Here is a 20,381-nt window from a genome sequence, read left to right as displayed (position 1 = left end):
GCGCGGGCATCAAGTAGAGACAGTATTACGTAGTTGGAACATCTAAGTCCAGACTGATATCCATGTGGAACCTGAGCAGTGAACAGCGCACTGCGCTTGCCGGAATAGGCTAGGAGGCTAAGCGTGGAATCGCGGTCGACACATCAGTCCAGGCGGGCTGTGTTATCGGAGTGTTCAAGAGCAGGCAGCTCCACGGTTTGTAAAATCATTAGAGTCGGCCCCGAGTGAAGCGTTTGTGATGGCTGAAGACTACCTAGGTAAGTTTGATTGACCGGGACGGCAGGTGAAAAGAGTAGGCAGGATCATTACAGAAGAAAGTTGTCGCAAAAAGTTGTTGCAAGATACTTCGTGGTAAAGAATGTAGCTAAGAAGCATTGCTTGATGTGTACCAGGGACCATGATGGAGTTCGCCGTGGGGATGTCGCGTTGAAATGGACGTGTCGTGCGCACGAGCCTCCCGGTCTCGTCTGAGGCTGGCGGCTGGCGCTAGTACATCATCGTCGCGGGGAAGCATGGCAGCTATCTCGAGTGACAACACAGCAAGCATACCGCAACATGATCCGGCGAATGATATGTGGTAGACGCGAGAAACTTGTTCATTCCCGGTTCCAACGAGTACTTGATACATGCGTCGCGCCAGTGTGATCCCAGCCGTGATGAGACCAGCCTCCGCATATTCGGGTGGTTGGTAGACAGTTGCACGCACCCGCCATCTCGAGTAGAAAACTTATCCACTCCCACCGCCAAAATATCTTCATAATGCTACATTCCTGAACAGCTCCACTTGATTAGTGTACCGAAGAAGATATGAGTGTGGAGCCTGAATTCCAACTCAAGCAAACCAACGGTAGGTGAGCTGCACCAGCCATCCCAGACACGCATCATGCTGACAGAGGTGCCAGTCTCGCAGCCTCAACTATCCCATCAAACCTCACAGCAGAGCGTTGCTGCTTCCCTCGCTGCTTCTGAGGGCTACTACAGCGCGTCAGAGCACGCGTCCAGTTCGAGCGACGAGCGCAGGCCTCTCTACCAGACACCGCCTTCCTCCCGCACACCGGCACAGAGTCATGAGCAGTTGGTGCCACACACTGACATCCCGATAACGTCTCTGCGAGGTGTTGGTGTCCCGAGACAGCAGCCTCAGCCTTCCTTCACACACGGACGCCCTCAATCGCCTGCTGTGTCTACCATCGCAGAGGAGTCGAGACCAGACACGCGAGACGCGAGGCGCTCTCAATCATACAACATGGACGCCGAATCCCAGGTGACCACACCCGGCCAGGATACCACACCCTACATTCGATTCGCCATCGACCAACTCACACGCGACGAAGAGGTCCGAGGATCGAGAATATACCCAGAGGTCCGACCAGAGGACGACGAAGATGACTACCCCGTCGACAGGATTGTCCACGACAATGGCCTGGGATACATGGCGCAGGAACAGCGGACACAACAAAGGATGTCTCAACAAATACCACGGAAGCCCTTGAGGAATTCGTCGACACCGCTTGCAAAAGCCCCAGCACCCATGGCCACCACACAGCCTTACGACCCACATCACCCAACCCAACAGTACAGGCCCCAACATTCACCATCCCCTTCCCGGACACAAAACGACGTCTTCGTCGCACATACCCAACATGCGCCACTGCACTTCCTCCCGGCTATCCTTCGCCCATTCTGGCTAGGCCTGTACATCTTCTTGTGTCTTCTAATGCTTGCAGCCTTGATCTTTTCAGCCGTCTACTCCAACCGCGACGATGGCAACGGCCTGTGGGACTACAACGCATTTGGCGACAACCGCTACTTTGTCTTCGAATACCTCCCAACCCTCCTAGGAATGCTCCTACTTCTATGGCTCATCCAGATCCAGACCGCTACCCAGCGCCTCATCCCTTTCATCTCCATGGCTTCGGACTCTTTCCACATGCGCTCTGAGGCTGTCTTCCTCCGACTGTACCCAATGCAGTTCGTATGGCCTAACTTTGAGCATTTCCGCGCCGGACATCCCGGTGTCGGTGTTTTCTTCTTCGTATCATGGCTGTTTACTTGGACAATACCCCTTCTTGCTTCCGCCTACAACGTACGATATGACGTTGGCCGCAGTGTCTGGCGATGGGTAGCCGTTCAGGGCGTTGTCTGGACCGTCGTTGTCCTCTACATCCTGTTGATTGCCGTGTTGATCTACATGCTGCTCTTCCTGACCCGCAACCCGACTGGCCTGAAATGGGACCCTCGATCTCTCGCCGACATCATCTCGCTTCTTGAGCGCTCGAACAACCTTACGGACTACAACAACTCTGAGACATTTGAGAAGGGCGACTGGCATCTGGTTAGCAACCGCGCAGACCGCATTGGATATTGGACGACTACAACCAGGCCCAGCGACGTTTTCTACGGTATCGGCGAAGAGGGTGCTGGAATTCGGAGGTTCTCAGTCCAAGAGGGACGTATCACTGAGAAGGGAGCTGAGCGCAGCAACCTCGACCCGACCCAGGGCAACGACTTCACCATCCGCACCGACATCCGCAACCCCAGCGTGCGACTACGATTTCTTCCCTGGTACCTGAAGGACACTTCGGTCATTGCGTGGATCGTCATTGCCGCTGTATTGCTGGTCGCTTTCTTCGTTGTTAGTTTTGTCAACAGCGCCGTCCGCCTTGGATTCCTACCCCAGGTCTTCGCTCGCACTGGCGCAGACGGCTTCTCCGCGTCAAACTTCCTCTACTCCTTCATTCCGGCTCTGATCGCCAACTTCCTCTTCTTGGCTTTGTTATCTCTGGATTACTCTCTTCGGGTCCTTCAGCCCTACATGGCGCTCTCCTCCAAAGGCGGAGCTACCGCTGAGGCTTCTCTTCTGGTCGACTATGCCTGCCGCCTACCTTTCTCCGCCACTTTGGCGGCACTCGAGAACAAACACTGGCAAACAGCTGTTCTCTCCTTTGTCTCGTTGACATCCTGCACTCTGCCCATCCTCGCTGGAGGCTGCTTCTGGACGCAATACTACGGCAACGACGACGTGGTCCGTGTGGCAGCGGAGCTCGCAGGATACTACGCACTCTGCTTCTTCCTCGCCCTCTACGGCGTCAGCCTCCTCGCTCTCATCCCAGGCCGTCGCCGAGCCGCCCTTCCCCACCGCAGCAACACGCTCTCCGAGATAATCAGCTGGGTCTACCAATCCCCCATCCTCGCTGACCGCGCCTTCTCCCGCCCACAGACAAAGCCCGAGCTCGTCGCAAGACTAATGGGATCCACCTACGCGGAACGCACATGGGCCCGATCCGCCCTCTCTCTCGTCCGTCCTTCCCGCAACAACCTGCGCAACGAGCCAGCTGCGGAACCCGCTCTAGGCGATAAGAAGACGAGGAAAGAACGCAAGAACGAGAAGCACAACTCCTACACCGACCCACAGAAGATTCGCTACGGCTTCGGTATTCACGTCGGCCGCGATGGTCTCGAGCATCTCGGCATCGATCGCGTGCATCGCGGTGGAGAGAGGAGTGGTCGCGAGCTTGTTATCTGGGAAGAGCAGAACAACAACAAGAGGAAGAGCTGGACGAGTCAGGTATAGGGTCCTTTCCCTTCTGACAGCAACGATCGTACACGACGAACGAAACGCATTTCACGATCACACACACTTATACTCGTATTTCACGAGTTTCACACAACAAAATCGACTTTTAGCATCGGCGTTTGGAGGATATTTTGTTTTCCACATTACGGATTCATGGGTATCACGGCATTTGGCACGACGGCGCAAAGAACTTTTTGAATAGAACGAAGTTCACGGAATGTATAGTATGGTAATAATGAGAGCGATATAGACGAGGGGTTGTAGGAAGCGGAGTCTTCCTCCTCAGAGGTCAACGATGTGTATACGGATAGGCAAGATTTGAGCCTGGTAATTTATGAGAACGTTGAATGCATAGAGACATCAAGACAAGAATTGCATATATCAACACATTGTTTCTCCAAGATCTTTCATGTGGTATCAAATTTGAATTTCTTCACAACTACTACCTACGCAGCAATAGCCGCCTCAGCAAGTCTACTAATCTCCAACTCGCCATCGCCACCCAGATTATCCAAGCCATGGAACCCCTCCTCCACAACCCACTTCTGCTCATACTTCATAAGCACCTTGCACGCGTTGCCCACGACCAGGAGACCAGGCGGTCTGCTGCCTTCCTCTTCAACTGCCGCACACACATGTTCCAACGTCGTCCTAATGACTCTCTGATCAGGACATGAAGCGCGTTCTAGTACGGCGACGGGGAGATCGGCGGGGTATGCTTTGCCGACTAGACTTTCGACCAGGGCAGAGAGACGGTGGAGAGACATGAGGAGGACGAGGGTGCGGGAGGCTACGAATTCGGGTGGATCGAGGGGGGCGCCTTTGCGGCCGGTGCCGGTGCAGATGAGGACTTGGTCGGCAATGCCGCGGTGTGTGGCGGGTATGGCGGCGAAGAGAGGGGCGCTTAGGGCGCTGGTGATACCCGGTAGCACACTGGGTATGAAGCCGTGCTCGCGGAAGAAGTCGTATTCTTCGCCGCCACGGCCGTAGATGTATGGGTCGCCTTGCTTTATCCGCACGACTACTTTGCCGGCTTTCAGGCCTTCCAGACCTAGCTCTAGGAGCTCTTCTTGCGCTTTGTCGGCATTTCCGGGGAACTTTCGTGCGATGTGGACGGTTGCGCGGCGGGGTACGAGGTCGAGGATGGGTGCGGGGACGAGCTTGTCGGCGAGGATGAGGTCGGCGGAGAGTATGGCTTTGTGTGCTGCGCGGGTGAGAAGGTCGGGATTACCAGGGCCGGAGCCTGCCAGTATGATACGACCTGGCCGCCGTGCCGCTGTGGTGGCGGTGGGTCCGACCTTGGAGGGGCTGCTGCTGGCGAACTCGCGGAACAGCATGTCGACGTCTGCATCTGTGATACCGGCGAGACGACGTAGAGGCCAGTACTCGCATATCTGTGAGAGCCAGCGCATGCGACGTCCCCGTGCAGCTTCCTTGCTCTCCTCCATGATCAGCTTATTGAAGGTTGCTGGCTGCCCGCTGTCTTCTTCTTCTGCCTCTAGATCTTGCGACAATTCTGCCGCATGATCTTCTTCCCATATGCGTCGCCGCAGTGTGCCTAACCTCTCCACTGCATCACCCAGCCGCGGTGGAAGTGACGCCGCAATCTCCCTCTTTATCCTTGCAGAGAGCTTGCATCCCTTTCCAGATGTTGTGATACCGATCTGTAGAGGGCCGTCGGAATGTGTGGAGAGGAGGGTGAATGAGCAGAGGTTCGGCGCATCGGCGACGTTGACTGGTATACGCAGTCTCCGGCAAAGACTCGAGATGTGGGTTGCTGTGGCGAATTAGAGTGAATTCGAGACATACTCTCATGTCACGTACCTGATGTATGTTTTCCGCCCGCAGTAACAAATACAGCGTCTACTACACTGTCCACCTCCTCCCGTCCCAGCGTAGTCAAGTCGTCGTCTTTGAAACTCCGATTTAGCCACTTTACTTCGCCCGTCTCAATCCTCTTGACAAGTCCATAGTGGAGTGTGGAGTCTTCGGGCGCGAGCAGTATTGGTTTCGCGCCAACCTCTATTGATCGTGCGCATCGTGCGCCTGCTAGTGGGTTGGATCCAACTATAAGGTGGATGTGGGATGTGGCGTCTACCGCGGTAAGAAGTGCTGGCGCCATGATGAAGTATGCAGAGGATAAATCTGAGCAACTTCGAATTCCACGAAGGCGGGGCAGTAATATGAGTAGAGGCAATCGTCGATGCGGTTACTCCTCGGCGGTGTTGATAATGCGCGTGGCACATTATTTGTTCCGATAGCGACGAGCCGATATGGCGCGATCGCACTAGGGCATTCCCGCGGAAAAAGGCGAAATATGAGTGGTTGTTCCGCCCAATGGTCGATGGTGCAATTGACTGCTGTCAGACTTGCGCGGAGTTAGTCCATCTGCTCGTCTCGACCCATGACTATGTTGAGCGCTTTTCGGCTCAACATCACACTGTGTCCTAAGGCGTTGAGCTTTGCCGATGCGGATATCAGAGCGGGGTCTTGGCTCTCCACTCGAATTTTCTCTTTCACGCGGACGTCGTGGTCCTTGTACTTGAATGTGCGGTCGGCCTCATCGTGCGCAGGTGCTCGTGCCCCGCCAAGTGCTGATGCAAAGGTGTTGCGGATGCTGAAGCCGGTGAGCGACGTGCTGTCGCCGGCGTTGTGTGGCTCGAGAGTGCGGATTTCGAGAACGAGGGCGGCATCGAAGACGAACAGGTGGAAGGACACATTCGCTGGCAGTGGAGGGTCGAATGTCTGTGATTGTCAGCAGTGCCCGTGTTGGGTGCTCAGGTGCAGCCTACCTTGTCGTCGACGGGATTCTCCCACCACGACGGCTGGACATCCGAGTAGCCCTTCAGCGCAGCTTGCGCTTCCAGTATGTGATCGTGCAGCAGCTGTAGTTGCCCGGAGACGAAGTTGGCATTGGTGGCATCGCCGCCCCAGGTAGCCACGTCGATGACGTCGAGGCAGCTGTTGATGGAGGTCCGAATCGAGGTGAGCTGGGGCACAACGAGCGTCGGCGCATGCGGTGCAGCGGATATGGCGAGGTCGTACGTCAGGGAGCCTTTGGGCGGTGGGAGGCTTGCGAGGCGGAGCTTGACGTTCTACACGGTGTGAGCTGCTGCATGGGGACGGAGAGTGGAGGACGTACGCCTTTGGTGATGCGCGTGCCCACGCGAGTAATGAGGCCCTTGAGACTCTCGGAGCGCACCGAAGTCAGCACAAGTGTCGAGCCATTCTCCGACGGCGCAAGCAGGGCAGCGCACTCCTCCAGGCCAGCCTTGAGCGACTGCAGCGTCTCGCGGAGTTGCACCAGCAGCCACTCGAGCTCGCGCGCTTGTGACTCTGCCTGCTCGTGGGAGAGGCGGGCGTCATCGATGGGCGGCCACACAGCAGTCGACATGGCGGTGATGGCTTCAAGTTCCAAGGCACGATGCGGCAGATTGTTGGTGTCGGGCAGCCCGAGCTCCTCGATGGCCAGGATCCACTGCTCACACTGCGGATCTCGCTACTATCCGAGGAAGGACGCCATCCCTGCATCTCTCCGCCCATCTCTTCACGTGCCGAACACATCACGCACTTGCACACACATTAAAGCCCTCCGTCACGATCCGTCGCATCCGCCAGCGTGTTTGCAGACAAGCCGCGGACCCTCTGGTTGCTTGGGCGTGTCGAGCAGCCTCGGGATGATGCAAAGCGCGCGCGATAGTGCCGTAACCCTGTGCGATGAGGGAGCTAGTCGACGACGCCAACAAAGAGCCGATTCACAGGTGCACTACGTCACCCGCTTGGCCGCACCTCATAAACAAGCTTGCCAGGCCTCTTTTCGTCGCGCGTTTGAAACGCAGCTAGCCACGTCGAACCATCCTCTGTAATCGCACCATTATCGTGCATCCTAATCTTAATAACCTACACCCTTGCGACGACGACTCTTTTGGGTACCACACACCATGGCTGTAGCTAGTACGTTGGCCGTCGCTTCCTAAGTCGATTGCGCATCTGCTAACACACCTTCAGGACCTCTCCTCGCTTTCGGCTCGCTGATCCTGGTCGCTGGAGGCCTGCTCTTCCAATTCCTGACCATCCTCACCGGCGGCGTCAACAAGGCTCCTCTCACCAAGTTCTACTTCCTCGAGGCCACCACCGGCGGCATCCCCAACGCACGAAACCCATCGCGATGGACCTTCTTCGCCATCTGCGGCGCTGACCCTGACTCCGGCAACAATGCCAACTGCGGCTCACCTGTCCCAGCGCTGCCATTCGACCCTCCTAGGAACTTTGGCACCCAGGAAAACATCCCCGAGCAGTTCATCGGTACCCACATGTACTACTATCTGTCTCGCTTCATGTTTGCTTTTTACCTGATTGCTCTCTTCTTCGCTGCCATTGCCCTCATCTCCGGTCTCCTTGCGCTCTGCAGCCGTCTTGGAGGATATCTCTCTTCGTTGATGACGTTTGTCGCTCTCTTCTTCCAGACCCTGGCCGCAGCTCTCATGACGTAAGTCTATACATATCGACAGCTAAAGTACTTCAACTAACAAACATCAGCGCATGGGTAGTCAAGGGCCGCGATGCCTTCCGCTCCGCCGGCTTCGAAGCTAGCATCGGCAAATACCTCATGGGTTTCACCTGGGCCGCCGTCGCCTGCTACTTCCTCGCCACGGTCATGTTCTGCCTGGGAGGCCGTCTCGGCGGTGATCGCTCTTCCAGCATGCGCCGAAGCCGCTCTACCAAGTCGAACCGCAGCCGGGGTAGCTTCTTGGATACCGAGTCCCAGCGCAAGCCCAGGGATTACTCTCCATAAACTGATATTAAACGAGGATGAAGTGGTCGAAGTGGGTGAGGCCCAACAAGGACCATATGGAGGAAAACTGATCTTTTACGCGACGATATCCACGATTTGATTTTGTAATGAACGAACATAATACCTTGCTATAGCGCGCGAGTTAATGCTAGTATTGTACATATGCACATACAGCAAATATACTTCAACCATAACTATATTCCAAATGACTATCCTATGGAGTTGATTGATATAACGCAAGTATTCAGACAATACGCTTACGATACTCGTACCAATCCAGTCTCATTCCTCCGCATACCAAGTCTCGAACATACCTCCAGTGCCTCCCAAATCCAACACCTCGCCCCGTCCCCCTCCTCCACCTCCCTTCTCAACCACAGTCCACATATCAAACGGCACCAACTCATCCTCACTATCCACCATATCCTCATCCTCCTCATCTTCATCTGCCCCACTAACACCCACATACGCCGTAACCCCCCTACAACTAGCCACACACTCATCCATCAGATTCCAATCTCCGTCCGGAACCGCAAGTTCCAACTGCGGGTCGCCGAGCCCCTCGTAGCGCATGATCGGCGGCGCGCCGTTGGATAACGTGTATGTAGTTTCGCGGCCCGTGAAGCGCGAGGTATATGTGTGGGGCTCGCCGCGCTTGGAAGGCAGGACGACGGTGTGTGCTTCGTAGTCTGCGAGGGCGGCGTTGTATTGAGGGGGTGTGAGCTTTTGTTTTGCGTAGAAGGAATTGGCGAGGAGGCGGGAGCGCGCGGTGTGGCCTTCTATTAGGGCGATGGCGGGGTGGGGGATGTAGCGTGTTGTTGTTCTCTCTTCTTCGACATTCATGGCTTCACCTCCATCTCCGTTTGTATTGTCTTGTGAAGTCGGAGTTGAAGCAGCAGCAGACCACGGCGCCGCAACACCCATTCCTCCCTCGCCCAGAAACTGGTTCCAGGGCTTCACACCACTAACCCAGGGACCTGTGTCATATTCACCCACAGGACACATAGCCTCACCCCTCGGATCATAGATAACCTGATCCCACGAATCCGCCTCTGTTCTCCGGCCCCAGATCGTAACTTCAAACAAAGTAATGGTGTCGCGGACTGCTTTCTCAAAGTCTCTGGCGCGCGCCACGCCAATGAGTGCGGCGCTGTGTTCGATGGTTTCGTCAAGTACGGTTTCGTAGGGAAGGATGTGCGCGCTTTCTTGCCAGATATCCAGCAGGTAAAACCAGATCGATTGCATGAGGGGCGTGTCGATGGGGTGGAAGTCTGCGAAGTAGTCGAGGAGCGTGGCAGCGCATTTCCAGTATTTTGTGATGAAGGCGGACTCGCAGGCGTCGCAGGGCCAGAGGTATTGAGGGTGGTGAGGACATGGTGGGTGGGTGAGCAGGGATTTGATGCGCCTGTAAGCGATGGGGAATTCGATGTCGTTGCGGCCGAATGTGTAGCGTGTGGCTGTTGGGGGAGTGGTGGAGTGGTCTGTTACTAGGATGATGGGTGGTGGCGGCATTGCTACGGGCTTTAACGAGCGAGAAGCGATCGCGTCGGCAACTAGACCTATGTGAGCTGACTTTAGTTAGTAGTAAGAGTGGTGTTTGTGGATGGCGAGTAGCAATCGAAGTTGATAGAGTAGTGCCAAGACTGCCGCCTTGCACAATAGATTCAACTCGAGCGGCACACAATAAGAGTCGTAGTAGAAGTGAAAGAGATCCATCGCGTCCGAAGAACCGTACCAAGTCACTCCCGTCACGCCTACCACTTCGACATGCGACTAAGTGTACTCATCCTCCCATGCTGCATGTTGCTCAACAGCGCTTCCTCTAGAGCCGACTGACTGATACCTGCATCTGTCCGATGTGAGTATATCAATCTAAAGGTGGATAATCCCAGGACTCACCATCGATGTCACTAAAGCTGCTGCCCATACTCGGCGTGCCTTCACTACCTTCCTTTCTGGATCGCAGTCCTCCACGTCGTGGACTACCGAGTCGGCCTAGCGCCGCGCGGTGGTCCGAGGCAGGGCTCATAGGACTCTTTGCCGCTGAGGGAGGACCGCCAGAGCTGGTCATTGACGACGCCGTCTCTGTGGTCGCGATCGACTGTACGTCCATAGACGTTTGTCTGACGGGCGGAGCATTCCTTGCGCGGGCAGGTTGCAGAACCTTTTGCTCCTTGCTGCTACTAGCTCGGAAGCGTGAGTCTTGCGCGTACTTGCTATTGCTGGGTCGTGTCTTGACGGTTGCAAAGGGTAGACTTGTCTCGTGTGAGCCTGAATCGTCAATCTCTTGCGTTCCGTCTCCTTCCTCAAACGTCGAAAGCTCTCGCGGTTTCTTCTGCTGGAAACGCGGAGGGCGCTTAAAGAGTTGGCTTCGATGCGCTGGATGATCAGTATCTGATAGCGATGATGAGCTCGAGGACGACGAATCGGGAATGTCTGGAGATGCTGCTTCGTGATTTCGATAATTGGGTGGTGAGATTGGTGCATTCGCCCGATCTTCAGACCTTCTACTTGTCAAGTTAGGTCGCTGAGTAGAGCGTGTAGACAAAGTTCGAGCTGGTGCTTGAGTAAGTGCCCGGGATTGAGTGATCGTGGTGGTAGACGGTGTCCTCGAGAGCGAAGGTGCTAAAATATGTCAGAAAACATGTCTACTGTGGCATCTAAGATGCTTGTCGAGAGACTCACCGGGTATAACCACCTCTGCGCCACGCAGACTCGGACTGTCCTTCGAGCGTCCTGCTAACGCGGATGTGGTCCTCCCAGCTACATTTAGTCAGCAAGATCAAATGATGCTGATGTTTTACGTACCTCCAGATCCGGCACTACCACCCCTTCGCATCGCAACCCCACCCACAGCAGTCAGCGTGCTACCACCAGTCGGCGAAGATGACGGGGCAGCATTCGAGATGCTGACTTTTTTCATTTGGTTACGAACGTGGTCTAGATGTCGCTCGTATAGCCATGCAGCTTGCTGAAGAAGAAAGGTTGGTGGAACTTGAAACTTGTCGGCCCTGTCACGGTCAGTGAGGCTGATGCAGTGCGTAGCCTGTATGTACATACAATTCGACCCCTACGATAGATTAGTACTTCTTTGAGATGGTTTTGGATTGAATCCTGGATACTTACAGTTCAGATCACTGGTCTTGGAAGACTTGGAAATAACCTTCCATAGTTGGCGGTCTCTCTCAGCATCCCATTGCGCCTATGTCGCGGTCAGATGAGCCCCGGAGACGCGGACAGATGCTACTTTACCTGCGGAGGATCTTCAAAGTCACCCCGGATGAACGGGAGACGTATCAGGGCTGTGAACTGAACTGACGACATTAGAGATGATCTGGTTTAGCTGCAAGGATGTAGAGTGATGAAGGGGTGGTTGGGTGAGCCCTGGAGGTGTAGTGATGCGGCTAGGCGATCGAATGAAGTAAGGCGTGAATCGATCTACGCCCGGCACACCTGGGGCTTGTGACCGATTAGGCCGGAGCAGCAGTCACGTAACAATGGAAGTAAACGACTACTCCAAACGAACTTGAATTCGTTCACATGCGTTTCCGATGATCACGGCTCAATGTTACAGTGCTAATCGTGAATAACTTAGTCTCGTGTATCAAGGCAACGATCGCAGCCTAGATCAAGCACCGCCACACCTTCCTCGAGAAAGCCACAGCGGCCCCGCTGAAGCATAAAATACTCGACGCGGGATCGTGCATAAATCCCCACCAAACACAGTCACTCCCCGAACTCAACACCAAGAAATCAACTCACGGGAAAAAATGTCGGCTCAAGCGGTCACCACCATCGACATCCAAGGCAAACTGCCCAAGATTGCCTCTGGAAAAGTGCGCGATCTCTACGCCATTGACGATGACACACTACTATTCGTTGCGAGCGACCGTATATCAGCGTATGACGTGATTATGGAGAATGTAAGTTCAACTTCACCAAAGATCAAATGTCCTTGAACAGAAGTCAAGAGCTCAAACTAACAAACCCCCAGGGCATCCCCGGAAAAGGCGCCCTCCTAACCGCCATGTCAATATACTGGTTCAATTACCTACCCACCAAAGTCCCCGGTCTAAAAACCCATTTCCTCTCCTCAGACCTCCCTTCCACAATCCAGGACCAAACCTCGCTCAAGGACCGCAGCATGCAAGTCCGGCGTCTGCGCATCCTCCCCATCGAATCCATAGTCCGCGGCTACATCACCGGATCAGGCTGGTCCGAATACACCAAATCGGGCACCGTCAACGGCATCAAACTCCCCACCGGACTCGTCGAAGGCCAGAAGCTACCGGAACCACTCTGGACACCGAGCACCAAGGCAGAAGTAGGCGGCAAAGACGAGAACATCAGCCCTGAGAAAGCGCGTAACATGATTGGCGATGCGAAGATTGCGCAGCGTGTTGAGGAACTTTCACTTGCTATCTACAGCGCTGCTGCGGATCGTGCAGAGGAAGTTGGTATTATTCTCGCAGACACAAAGTTTGAGTTTGGCGTTGATGAGATGGGTGAGGTGGTGCTTGTTGATGAGGTGTTGACGCCGGATAGCTCGCGCTTCTGGCCGAAGGAGTCGTGGGAAAAGAATCTGGGGAAGGCGCAGCCGAGTTACGACAAGCAATTCTTGAGGGATTGGCTCACGGGTGAGGGGTTGAAGGGAAAGGAGGGCGTTGAGGTGCCGCAGGATATTGTGGAGAAGACGGCGGCGAAGTATAGGGAAGCTTGTGAGAAGCTTACGGGGAAGAGTGCTTGAGAGGTGGCTGTAATTGCCGTTAGACTCGCATCAGGGTTGTCGAGATGTCATCAGATGGCATATTGATGTCACATCTGTGCCACCGATATATATCATAGCAGCAATGGAAGGTAGATGAAGACCAGAACTCGTGAGCTATGATAAGTCGGATACCCGACGAAGCCTTGCATGTATATTTACTAGTCTCTGCGGCCCTGTACAAGCCCCTCCCTTTCTTCCTCATCCTCATCATCAATATGCTTCCCCGGGTGCCGATACAGCACGTAATGCTGCAGCATGAAGATAATATCAAACACAATAGTGATGTTGCCCAGTCCAAACTTGACTGGATTACCAGTAACACCACTCCAATCATTCTCCAGCGCAGAATCAATGCACAACTGTGCGAGCGAAAGCCAGCCACCCGCAAAGTCCAAAAGCATGGGATATATACTCCACCCTAGTGTCGACTTGCGCTTGTAATTGACCCAGGCCTGGGGTATATACTTGAGGAAGACGGTGAGGAGTTTGACGTACCCGAGCGTGTAGATCTACTTCATATTAGTACCATCCCGTAAAGTTAGAAGACGCAAAGTAGGGACTCACAACATCGATCCACGCCCACCCTTCAGCATCGTATCCCCGCCCAGCCCCATTCATCTTGACCAACACCACCACAACCCCAATAGCAAGCACACACCCCCACCAAACCCCCAGTATAACCCGACTAACCTTCTGCCTCTTGCCAATCTCAAAGCCCCAAATCCTCTCAAAGAACTGACTGTATATAATCACGCACATGACCGCGCCATGTGCCGCGAACAAGAAATCGTTGAACCGCACCGTCGTCTCGGGCGCGTCAGGATGACGTGCCGCATATTGCGCTTTTATCGTCGGCGAGTAGAGGAAGCAGGCCGTGGAGATGGTGTAGCAGGTGAAGCCTAGGACGTTGAGGGTGGGGAAGTCGATGGCGAGGCCGAGCGTGGATTTGCGCAGGTAGTTCGATATGGGTTGGGGGTAGAAGGATAGGGACCTGTTGTGGGGTTGGTTAGCTGGGGCTGACAGGAGGAGGGATGGTAGGTGGGTGGTACTGACCACGACAGGAAGTAGGCCCAGCCCAGTACGCGCGATATGGCTCGCGCAAAGGCTTCGAGCTCGGGGGTCATCGTCATGGTGCTGGAAGGCGAGGGCTGCACATGTGCGATAAGTGTTGTCTGGCTTGCGCGCTCACTGTGGAACAACGGACGAAGCGTAGTTGGAGCAAGTGGAAGACAAAAGAACGTGTGCTATCATAGACAGCCAAAAAATAGAGACATGTTGCTGAGACAAGTACTCATGGTGAGCGCCTGATGCTGCGGCGTGTACTGCACATGTGCGATTGCGACAGTGGAGATGCGCGCATGCCCGCGGGATGGATGACAGGGGTCGGAATGGTTGCTTGCAACGCCGAAGTGCTTATTCGCCGTCGGGTTCATCGCAACCATGCCGACTGTGCATCGTGCCGGCTCTCAATTCAGCCGTATCATCGGAATTGCATACGTGCTATATTACAAAGAGTTCAGCATTGTTAGAGACGAGGTGATGTAGCTTCCTACTTTACAGCCTTAGCAACCCTCAAGGTATAACTTCAGTCCCTCTGCCTGTGCCTCGAAAGACTGCTGCAGACTCTCTCCAAGCGTATCCTTCAAGACTCCAGCAAACAACCCGTGAAACACTTCTATCGACTCATACAACACTGTACCATTGCCTATGTCGCTAAGCGCCTGCCAACGCGTCGAGCTAATAGCGAGTTCCCCCAAGTAATCCCATGCCAATCTTCCCAACTCGGGCTGCACATGAGTTATGCGCTCAGCGGACAACTGCGTGTTCAGGAGATTGTCGGGCGTGTCCTTGTTCACCGGCAGCGGAAGCGCAGGAATCTGCACTCGGAAGAAGAGGAAGTTGCCCTCGACCGGTCGCTGATCAGGCAGGGTGATGTTGCCCTTGGCTGAAGTAGTGAGCGCATAACGCACAAACGGGTTCCAGGCTGCGTAGTTGGCGAAGTCGGTGAGTACGTCCCAGGCGGCGGGGACGGTGCTCTTGATTTCTATGCGTGCGGTCGCGTTGAAGACGCCGGGTGCGACGGCTGGGAGGTTTGTGTATTCGGACTGGGCAAGAGCCGCAGGGAGGAGCGTCAAGGAGACGAGGTTGAGGAACTTGGACGCAAACATATTGGATGGATGGGTTTAGGGTTTTCAGCCTGGGAGTTGCATACTTTTGTACCGGAGCCTACCCGAGGTTTATTGCTACATTAGCCACATCGCTTGGGAGGTGATGCGAGTGTCTCCTGGGATAAATGTCGCCGGCTCCAAAAATGGTAATCTTCATAAGCTTCGGGACAAATCTCCCCTGGGCGGATTACTGGGCATGTAAACCAATAAGTTTAATGCCTGTCATTGTGGATGGGACAGAATCCGACGGAGTCGAACGGACGCTGCCTATGTACTTGACGCCCGGGCCTTGCACATCGCAGAGACTAAGCTCACCGCTGGGTACTGGCTATCATTGCAGCTGCAATGAGGTTGGAGATATAACCTTGGAAGCACGTGCAAGGCGCGGGACAAGTCGCGGCATGTGGGCCATGATATGCATGCGGAGGACGTCACTCCAGTCTCTCGGAATGCATCGCGGAACGCCGCATGTGGCTGCCCAACAACCTGCTCAGGCATCTACCGTGCTCGCTGCAGTCACTTGACATCACTAGCAGCGCGCAATCTGCGAATGACTAGAGTCGGCCAAAGAGGGGCTAGATAGCAGCGCAAAGGGCGGTGCCGGCGGCCGTGATGTGGTGGGCGAATGGAAGGCTGAGGGCGCGACATGCACCTGCATAAGCTATGAGCTGCCCCTCAGCACCGCGACCTGGCCAGCGACACAACTAACTGCACTTACGACGCCCTGCATACATATCTCAACACTTGGGAGCTTAGATAGAGCTCCAACTTGACTCACCTCTGCGCGCCCATCCAGACTTCTCTGCATAACGCGCTGAGGGGCCCCATATCTAGCGTGCCGCGTGAAGCTCCAGCCCCGCGGCTCAAACAACAGCCACAACGACCCTCCCGACGATACCGAGTGACTACCAGAGATAGGCCCCGATAACGCGCCGAGTCAGGAACAAGGCACCAGTGTTGTTGTGTATAAGTGTCTTGCTGTGCAAGCACGCGCCCGCCACCTCCACGAGTCCTGGTCACGGAGGCGCATGACGCAACGCCCGTCTAGCATTCATCCCAAGTCACCCGCCGCCGTCCTCATCCGTCGCTACCCCCACAACCTCTCTCGCGCCCACGACACCTACCACTTCCTCACGACTGAGCTAGCGCTCCAACAGACCCTTCCACACGCTCTTCCGCAGGTTATATGAGCTCATCGCCCGACAACGCCGCCGAGCATACGACGCCCGTCTCCAACCTCACCTACTTGCACAAGCAGCAGCGCAAGGGCACCAAGGTACAGGACACACCACAAGCACGCGGCCGCAACACGTCGAGAAATGAGTTGGGAAGAAGAAATAAAGCGGCCGGCAAGGTTACGCGCATATACCCGAGAGAGATGTACGTGAAGCAGCACCACCCTTCCCTACATGGAAGGGGCGATGGTGACTCTTGTTCGTATTCAAACGCGACTGACTGTCACAGAACCAAGTCACCTTCGTCAGCCAAACGTCTGTCATCCACGTCTCCACCCACAAACTACCATGCCACTACGTCTCCATTACTATCGGCGATCGGTGCCACTCGAAACACGGCCGCACAATACACCAACGAGTGGGCCAAGTCAGTTCCCTTCTTTCCAAACTCCGGCTCCCCGGGTAATGGGGGCATCGCTATAGCCAGCTCTCCGCCTACCTTCCATAACTCGCCTGGTGCACGAGACGGGCTGTACGCACCACAGGCCATGTCAAACTCACCTCCAGGTGCACGACCCCTGAGCCACCCCAATCAATATACCAACTTTGGCGGACGCGTACAGAACTCGCCGGGTAGAGACCGTAGAGCATCTGTGTACTCTCAACAAGGTGTTCGCCCACCCTCGCAACAATTCATGCCGAACCCGCCGCTGCCGCATCAACCCCAAGCACATTACTATGGCTTGCCAAACATCGACTTCGGCCTTAACAACGGCCAGTCCGATGGCATGCAGCCAGGGGAAGGAGGCTACTTCTGTGGCTTCGATACTCTATCCATGGCCGGAGATGAGGCGGCTCGAACTACAGAGAACGTGCTGCTTGTTGGCTCGCAAGGTGGGCTCGACGTCTTCCGCGTTGAAAAGAGCAAGATGGACATTGTGGGTCGACTGGAAGGACTTCGGGGCGCTGTGATAGGCGCCAAGATTTTGCCTTGGATCTCCCGGCACGATCCTTTAGCTGCTTCCCGTCCACTGATCGCACTCGTCCTTCACGGTCCGGTCGTTAAAGACAGCAGAAGCTCTAGTGGAAGCGGTGCATCCTCCGCGGCTGACGATTCGGCGTCTGAGTCACCTAGTAGGCCGTCCTCACGACATGGAAATCAAGAGGGGCAAATCAGTGGTTACCAAACCACGGTCGAAGTTTACTCACTGAAGGAGAGGCGGAGAATGGCCGTCCTGTATCGAACTCCCCTGATACCTCTCACGAGCCCAATCGATAGCCCCATGTTTCAGCCTCCACCTCCAGTAGGCGACTTCGTCATTGATGCGAAGGGGAAGTTTGTTGTTGTGGCGTCTGGTGCAAGTGGAGAAGTCTTTGTGTTCGCGCCTTACCACGAAGGTCATTCTGAATATTCAGAGCGATTCCGCTGTATCGGTAAACTGTGGACATCCGTTCAGAATCGGGAACGGGCCATACATTCAAGCGGTTCCAGTGCCGTTGACGGCAGTCATGACGAGATTCCTCCTGAGAAGTATGGCTTGCCTGTGTTTTCGCTCTCCGATCGTTGGCTCGCCGTCACCCCACCAGCGTCAAGCGCGCTCTACCCTGTCAACGGTATAGCCCTGACTTCACCTTACTACGAGCGCGCTCCGGGCCTTGGGCACCACAGCGTACCGCCTCAGCCGTCACCCAACTGCGCTGTCGATGTGCCCAACGAAGCAGGTTTGATCGATAGACTTACCAGGGAGGGAACACAAGTTGCAATCAAGGGTGCACGTTGGGCCACTGAGAAGGGAATGCAGGCTTTCAAGAGCTACATGAACAAGGGCCAGCAAGGAGCTAACGTGCCATATGGTCAAGATCCCATGCAGCATTACTTTCCACCGACCCATGGCCACAACCAGACTCAGCCAAGACAAGAGGCATCTGTGATCTCCGTCTATGATCTGCAGAGACTGGCAGACGCAGAGGAAACGAGGAATAAGAACGCACTTCATCCGGTCGCCACTATACCCGCGGCTCTCGGTTGCAGCTTCATGTCATTCGCCCCCAGCGGTCTTATGCTCATGACTGTGAGCAAGAAGGGCGACTATCAAGATGTTTGGGACCTGAAGCGCATGAACTTCCGAAGAGCACGTAAGACGTTAAGGGAACAGCCAACAGGACCTTACGTACGACAAGTCGCTCGCTTCACCAGAATGACTGTTGCGAACGTCATCGATGTTGTTTGGTCTGCCCCTCGAGTCGATAAACTGGCTGTCATCACGGACAAGGGAACAGTGCACATGTTCCCGATGCCTGCGTCGGCCTTCCAATGGCCACCAGCTCGGCGCATTCGTCCAGCTGCACCAGCCCCACCAAAGGATGTCGCGTCCCCCACAGGTCCCGCTGGTGTGATGAACTCAGCAATGCAAGCTGTCAATAGCGCTAGGCCTTGGTTTGATGCTGTTCGCGCTAAGAACAGCGTCGGCGGAACTCGATTCAGTCTCAGTGGCTTGGGTGTAACCCCTGCCGCTGGCGCAAAATCTGGCAAAGCCGTCGCTGCCAATGTAGGCAAGTCAATCAACAACATCCGGCATGCCGGCGACAACAAAATGACACTTCCGTCATCGCCTAGCGGTATCAAGCCTTACAGCGTACGCTGGCTTTCTGGTAGAGGTCGTGGTTCGATCGCACTAGCGTCCGGTGGTGTACTTCAGATCTGGAGGGTGCAGATGAGAGCTGCGACAGGCAAGGGGAAATCATCGCATACTGCATCCATAACCAAGAAGAAGACAGTGGAGTTCGGACTTGCTCCCATCTCGGATACCGCACTACCGCCCTCCGTCACGGAGCAACTGTTCCCGCAACCTGGTGATCCTGAGCCAACACTTGACTGCTACGGTGACTGGCTTCCTCGCGCTTTGCCTTCTCGCAAGCCTACCGTGCCATCTCTCGCACCACTCAGCTTCTCCGAGATTGAGACGAACCCTCCTTACCAGCCCTTCTACACCGACAAACGTGTCACGCGTTTTGTCTACTCCAGACAAGCACCCGAGGTTCAAGAGAGTAGCAGCGAATACCAGCCCTCGTTACCGGCACTTATCTCCGATCTCCATCACGAAGATAGCTCGCCATGGCTCTTTGGTGAGACCGTAGAGGGAACACGTATCTCCACGCCAATCACTCAGGCGTATGACTCTGGAGAGGATGACATCACGGGCGTTGCCGCCAGGATCGAGAACAAGCTTGTTCTTCGAGACGGCGAAGAGGAGGTAGAGCAGGTTGTCGTCACCACACGACGTCGGCGCGTGAAGAAGGAGGGTATCGACGGCGACGAGGAGGGTTTCTTCGAGGACGATTGCGAGGTGTTGGATTTCGCAGAGGATAGGGTGTGAGCGTGTACATTCGCTCTACCTCTCTTCCATTCAACATGTCCTTCCACACACCACCCCTACATTCGCTACCACATTTGCATCAGATCGGGCGTTGTCATCTTGGGTAAGGCGCAGCAATAGGCGCCGGCGTTTCTTCTTTTTGGGTCAGGAGGAATTCGCATCATTAGGATACCACGCAGCCGACAGCGGCCCTCGGCTTGCAACATCAATACACAACTTAGATAGCCAATAGATGGATTAGGAAGATCAACTACGCTTTATTTCACGCGACGCATGAGGTTAAACTATGTGCTCACAGTCTAACCTTGCGTCGTATGTGGCCGTCTTTACTCCATGATCGTGTCTTTAACTCCGTTATCCCCGTCCGCCGACTATCTCCACCGTGCTGGATGGTCGGCAGCGGATGGTCGGGGGAAATACTAGGTTTTCGAAAGAGAATCGAGGGTGCTCATTGGGTCCATCCGCGTCTGATTTGCGTGGCTTTTGCACTACGTAGACGTGTTGTTACTGTCCGGTCAAGG

The 20,381-nt window shown here is 55.0% G+C and overlaps 9 protein-coding genes across 9 annotated transcripts; 4 read left to right on the top strand and 5 right to left on the bottom strand.

The window, feature by feature from the left end:
- Nucleotides 1–807: 807 nt before the first annotated feature.
- On the top strand, nt 808–3,574 carry J4E88_002131 (uncharacterized protein; the record flags this gene model as incomplete). The annotated part of the gene is made up of 2 exons (XM_049395797.1): nt 808–847; nt 903–3,574. 2 exons carry the CDS (start codon nt 808–810, stop codon nt 3,572–3,574), a joined length of 2,712 nt encoding a protein of 903 aa, XP_049258201.1.
- Nucleotides 3,575–4,023: 449 nt separating this feature from the next.
- Nucleotides 4,024–5,699, bottom strand: J4E88_002130 (uncharacterized protein; the record flags this gene model as incomplete). The annotated part of the gene is made up of 2 exons (XM_049395796.1): nt 4,024–5,354; nt 5,402–5,699. The coding sequence occupies 2 exons, from the start codon at nt 5,697–5,699 to the stop codon at nt 4,024–4,026; spliced, it is 1,629 nt and encodes a 542-aa protein (XP_049258200.1).
- A 257-nt stretch (nt 5,700–5,956) lies between these two features.
- J4E88_002129 (uncharacterized protein) lies at nt 5,957–6,971 on the bottom strand (the record flags this gene model as incomplete). The annotated part of the gene is made up of 3 exons (XM_049395795.1): nt 5,957–6,322; nt 6,370–6,672; nt 6,720–6,971. The coding sequence occupies 3 exons, from the start codon at nt 6,969–6,971 to the stop codon at nt 5,957–5,959; spliced, it is 921 nt and encodes a 306-aa protein (XP_049258199.1).
- A 547-nt stretch (nt 6,972–7,518) lies between these two features.
- J4E88_002128 (uncharacterized protein) lies at nt 7,519–8,372 on the top strand (the record flags this gene model as incomplete). The annotated part of the gene is made up of 3 exons (XM_049395794.1): nt 7,519–7,531; nt 7,586–8,066; nt 8,117–8,372. 3 exons carry the CDS (start codon nt 7,519–7,521, stop codon nt 8,370–8,372), a joined length of 750 nt encoding a protein of 249 aa, XP_049258198.1.
- Nucleotides 8,373–8,654: 282 nt separating this feature from the next.
- J4E88_002127 (uncharacterized protein) lies at nt 8,655–11,696 on the bottom strand (the record flags this gene model as incomplete). Its single annotated transcript, XM_049395793.1, has 8 exons — nt 8,655–9,940; nt 10,210–10,221; nt 10,272–10,997; nt 11,058–11,135; nt 11,181–11,383; nt 11,433–11,442; nt 11,499–11,574; nt 11,625–11,696. 8 exons carry the CDS (start codon nt 11,694–11,696, stop codon nt 8,655–8,657), a joined length of 2,463 nt encoding a protein of 820 aa, XP_049258197.1.
- Nucleotides 11,697–12,142: 446 nt separating this feature from the next.
- Nucleotides 12,143–13,119, top strand: J4E88_002126 (uncharacterized protein; the record flags this gene model as incomplete). Its single annotated transcript, XM_049395792.1, has 2 exons — nt 12,143–12,295; nt 12,367–13,119. 2 exons carry the CDS (start codon nt 12,143–12,145, stop codon nt 13,117–13,119), a joined length of 906 nt encoding a protein of 301 aa, XP_049258196.1.
- Nucleotides 13,120–13,298: 179 nt separating this feature from the next.
- Nucleotides 13,299–14,270, bottom strand: J4E88_002125 (uncharacterized protein; the record flags this gene model as incomplete). Its single annotated transcript, XM_049395791.1, has 3 exons — nt 13,299–13,649; nt 13,705–14,131; nt 14,194–14,270. The coding sequence occupies 3 exons, from the start codon at nt 14,268–14,270 to the stop codon at nt 13,299–13,301; spliced, it is 855 nt and encodes a 284-aa protein (XP_049258195.1).
- A 432-nt stretch (nt 14,271–14,702) lies between these two features.
- J4E88_002124 (uncharacterized protein) lies at nt 14,703–15,308 on the bottom strand (the record flags this gene model as incomplete). Its single annotated transcript, XM_049395790.1, has 1 exon — nt 14,703–15,308. One exon carries the CDS (start codon nt 15,306–15,308, stop codon nt 14,703–14,705), a length of 606 nt encoding a protein of 201 aa, XP_049258194.1.
- Nucleotides 15,309–16,494: 1,186 nt separating this feature from the next.
- J4E88_002123 (uncharacterized protein) lies at nt 16,495–19,860 on the top strand (the record flags this gene model as incomplete). Its single annotated transcript, XM_049395789.1, has 2 exons — nt 16,495–16,688; nt 16,773–19,860. 2 exons carry the CDS (start codon nt 16,495–16,497, stop codon nt 19,858–19,860), a joined length of 3,282 nt encoding a protein of 1,093 aa, XP_049258193.1.
- Between the last annotated feature and the right edge of the window lie 521 nt (nt 19,861–20,381).

This window comes from Alternaria novae-zelandiae, assembly GCF_023758075.1.
Source record: "Alternaria novae-zelandiae strain BMP 2774 chromosome Unknown scaffold_3, whole genome shotgun sequence".
Lineage (NCBI taxonomy): Eukaryota > Fungi > Ascomycota > Dothideomycetes > Pleosporales > Pleosporaceae > Alternaria > Alternaria novae-zelandiae.
Note: the sequence above shows the minus strand (reverse complement) of the source record. Positions and strands in the feature narration are given on the sequence as shown.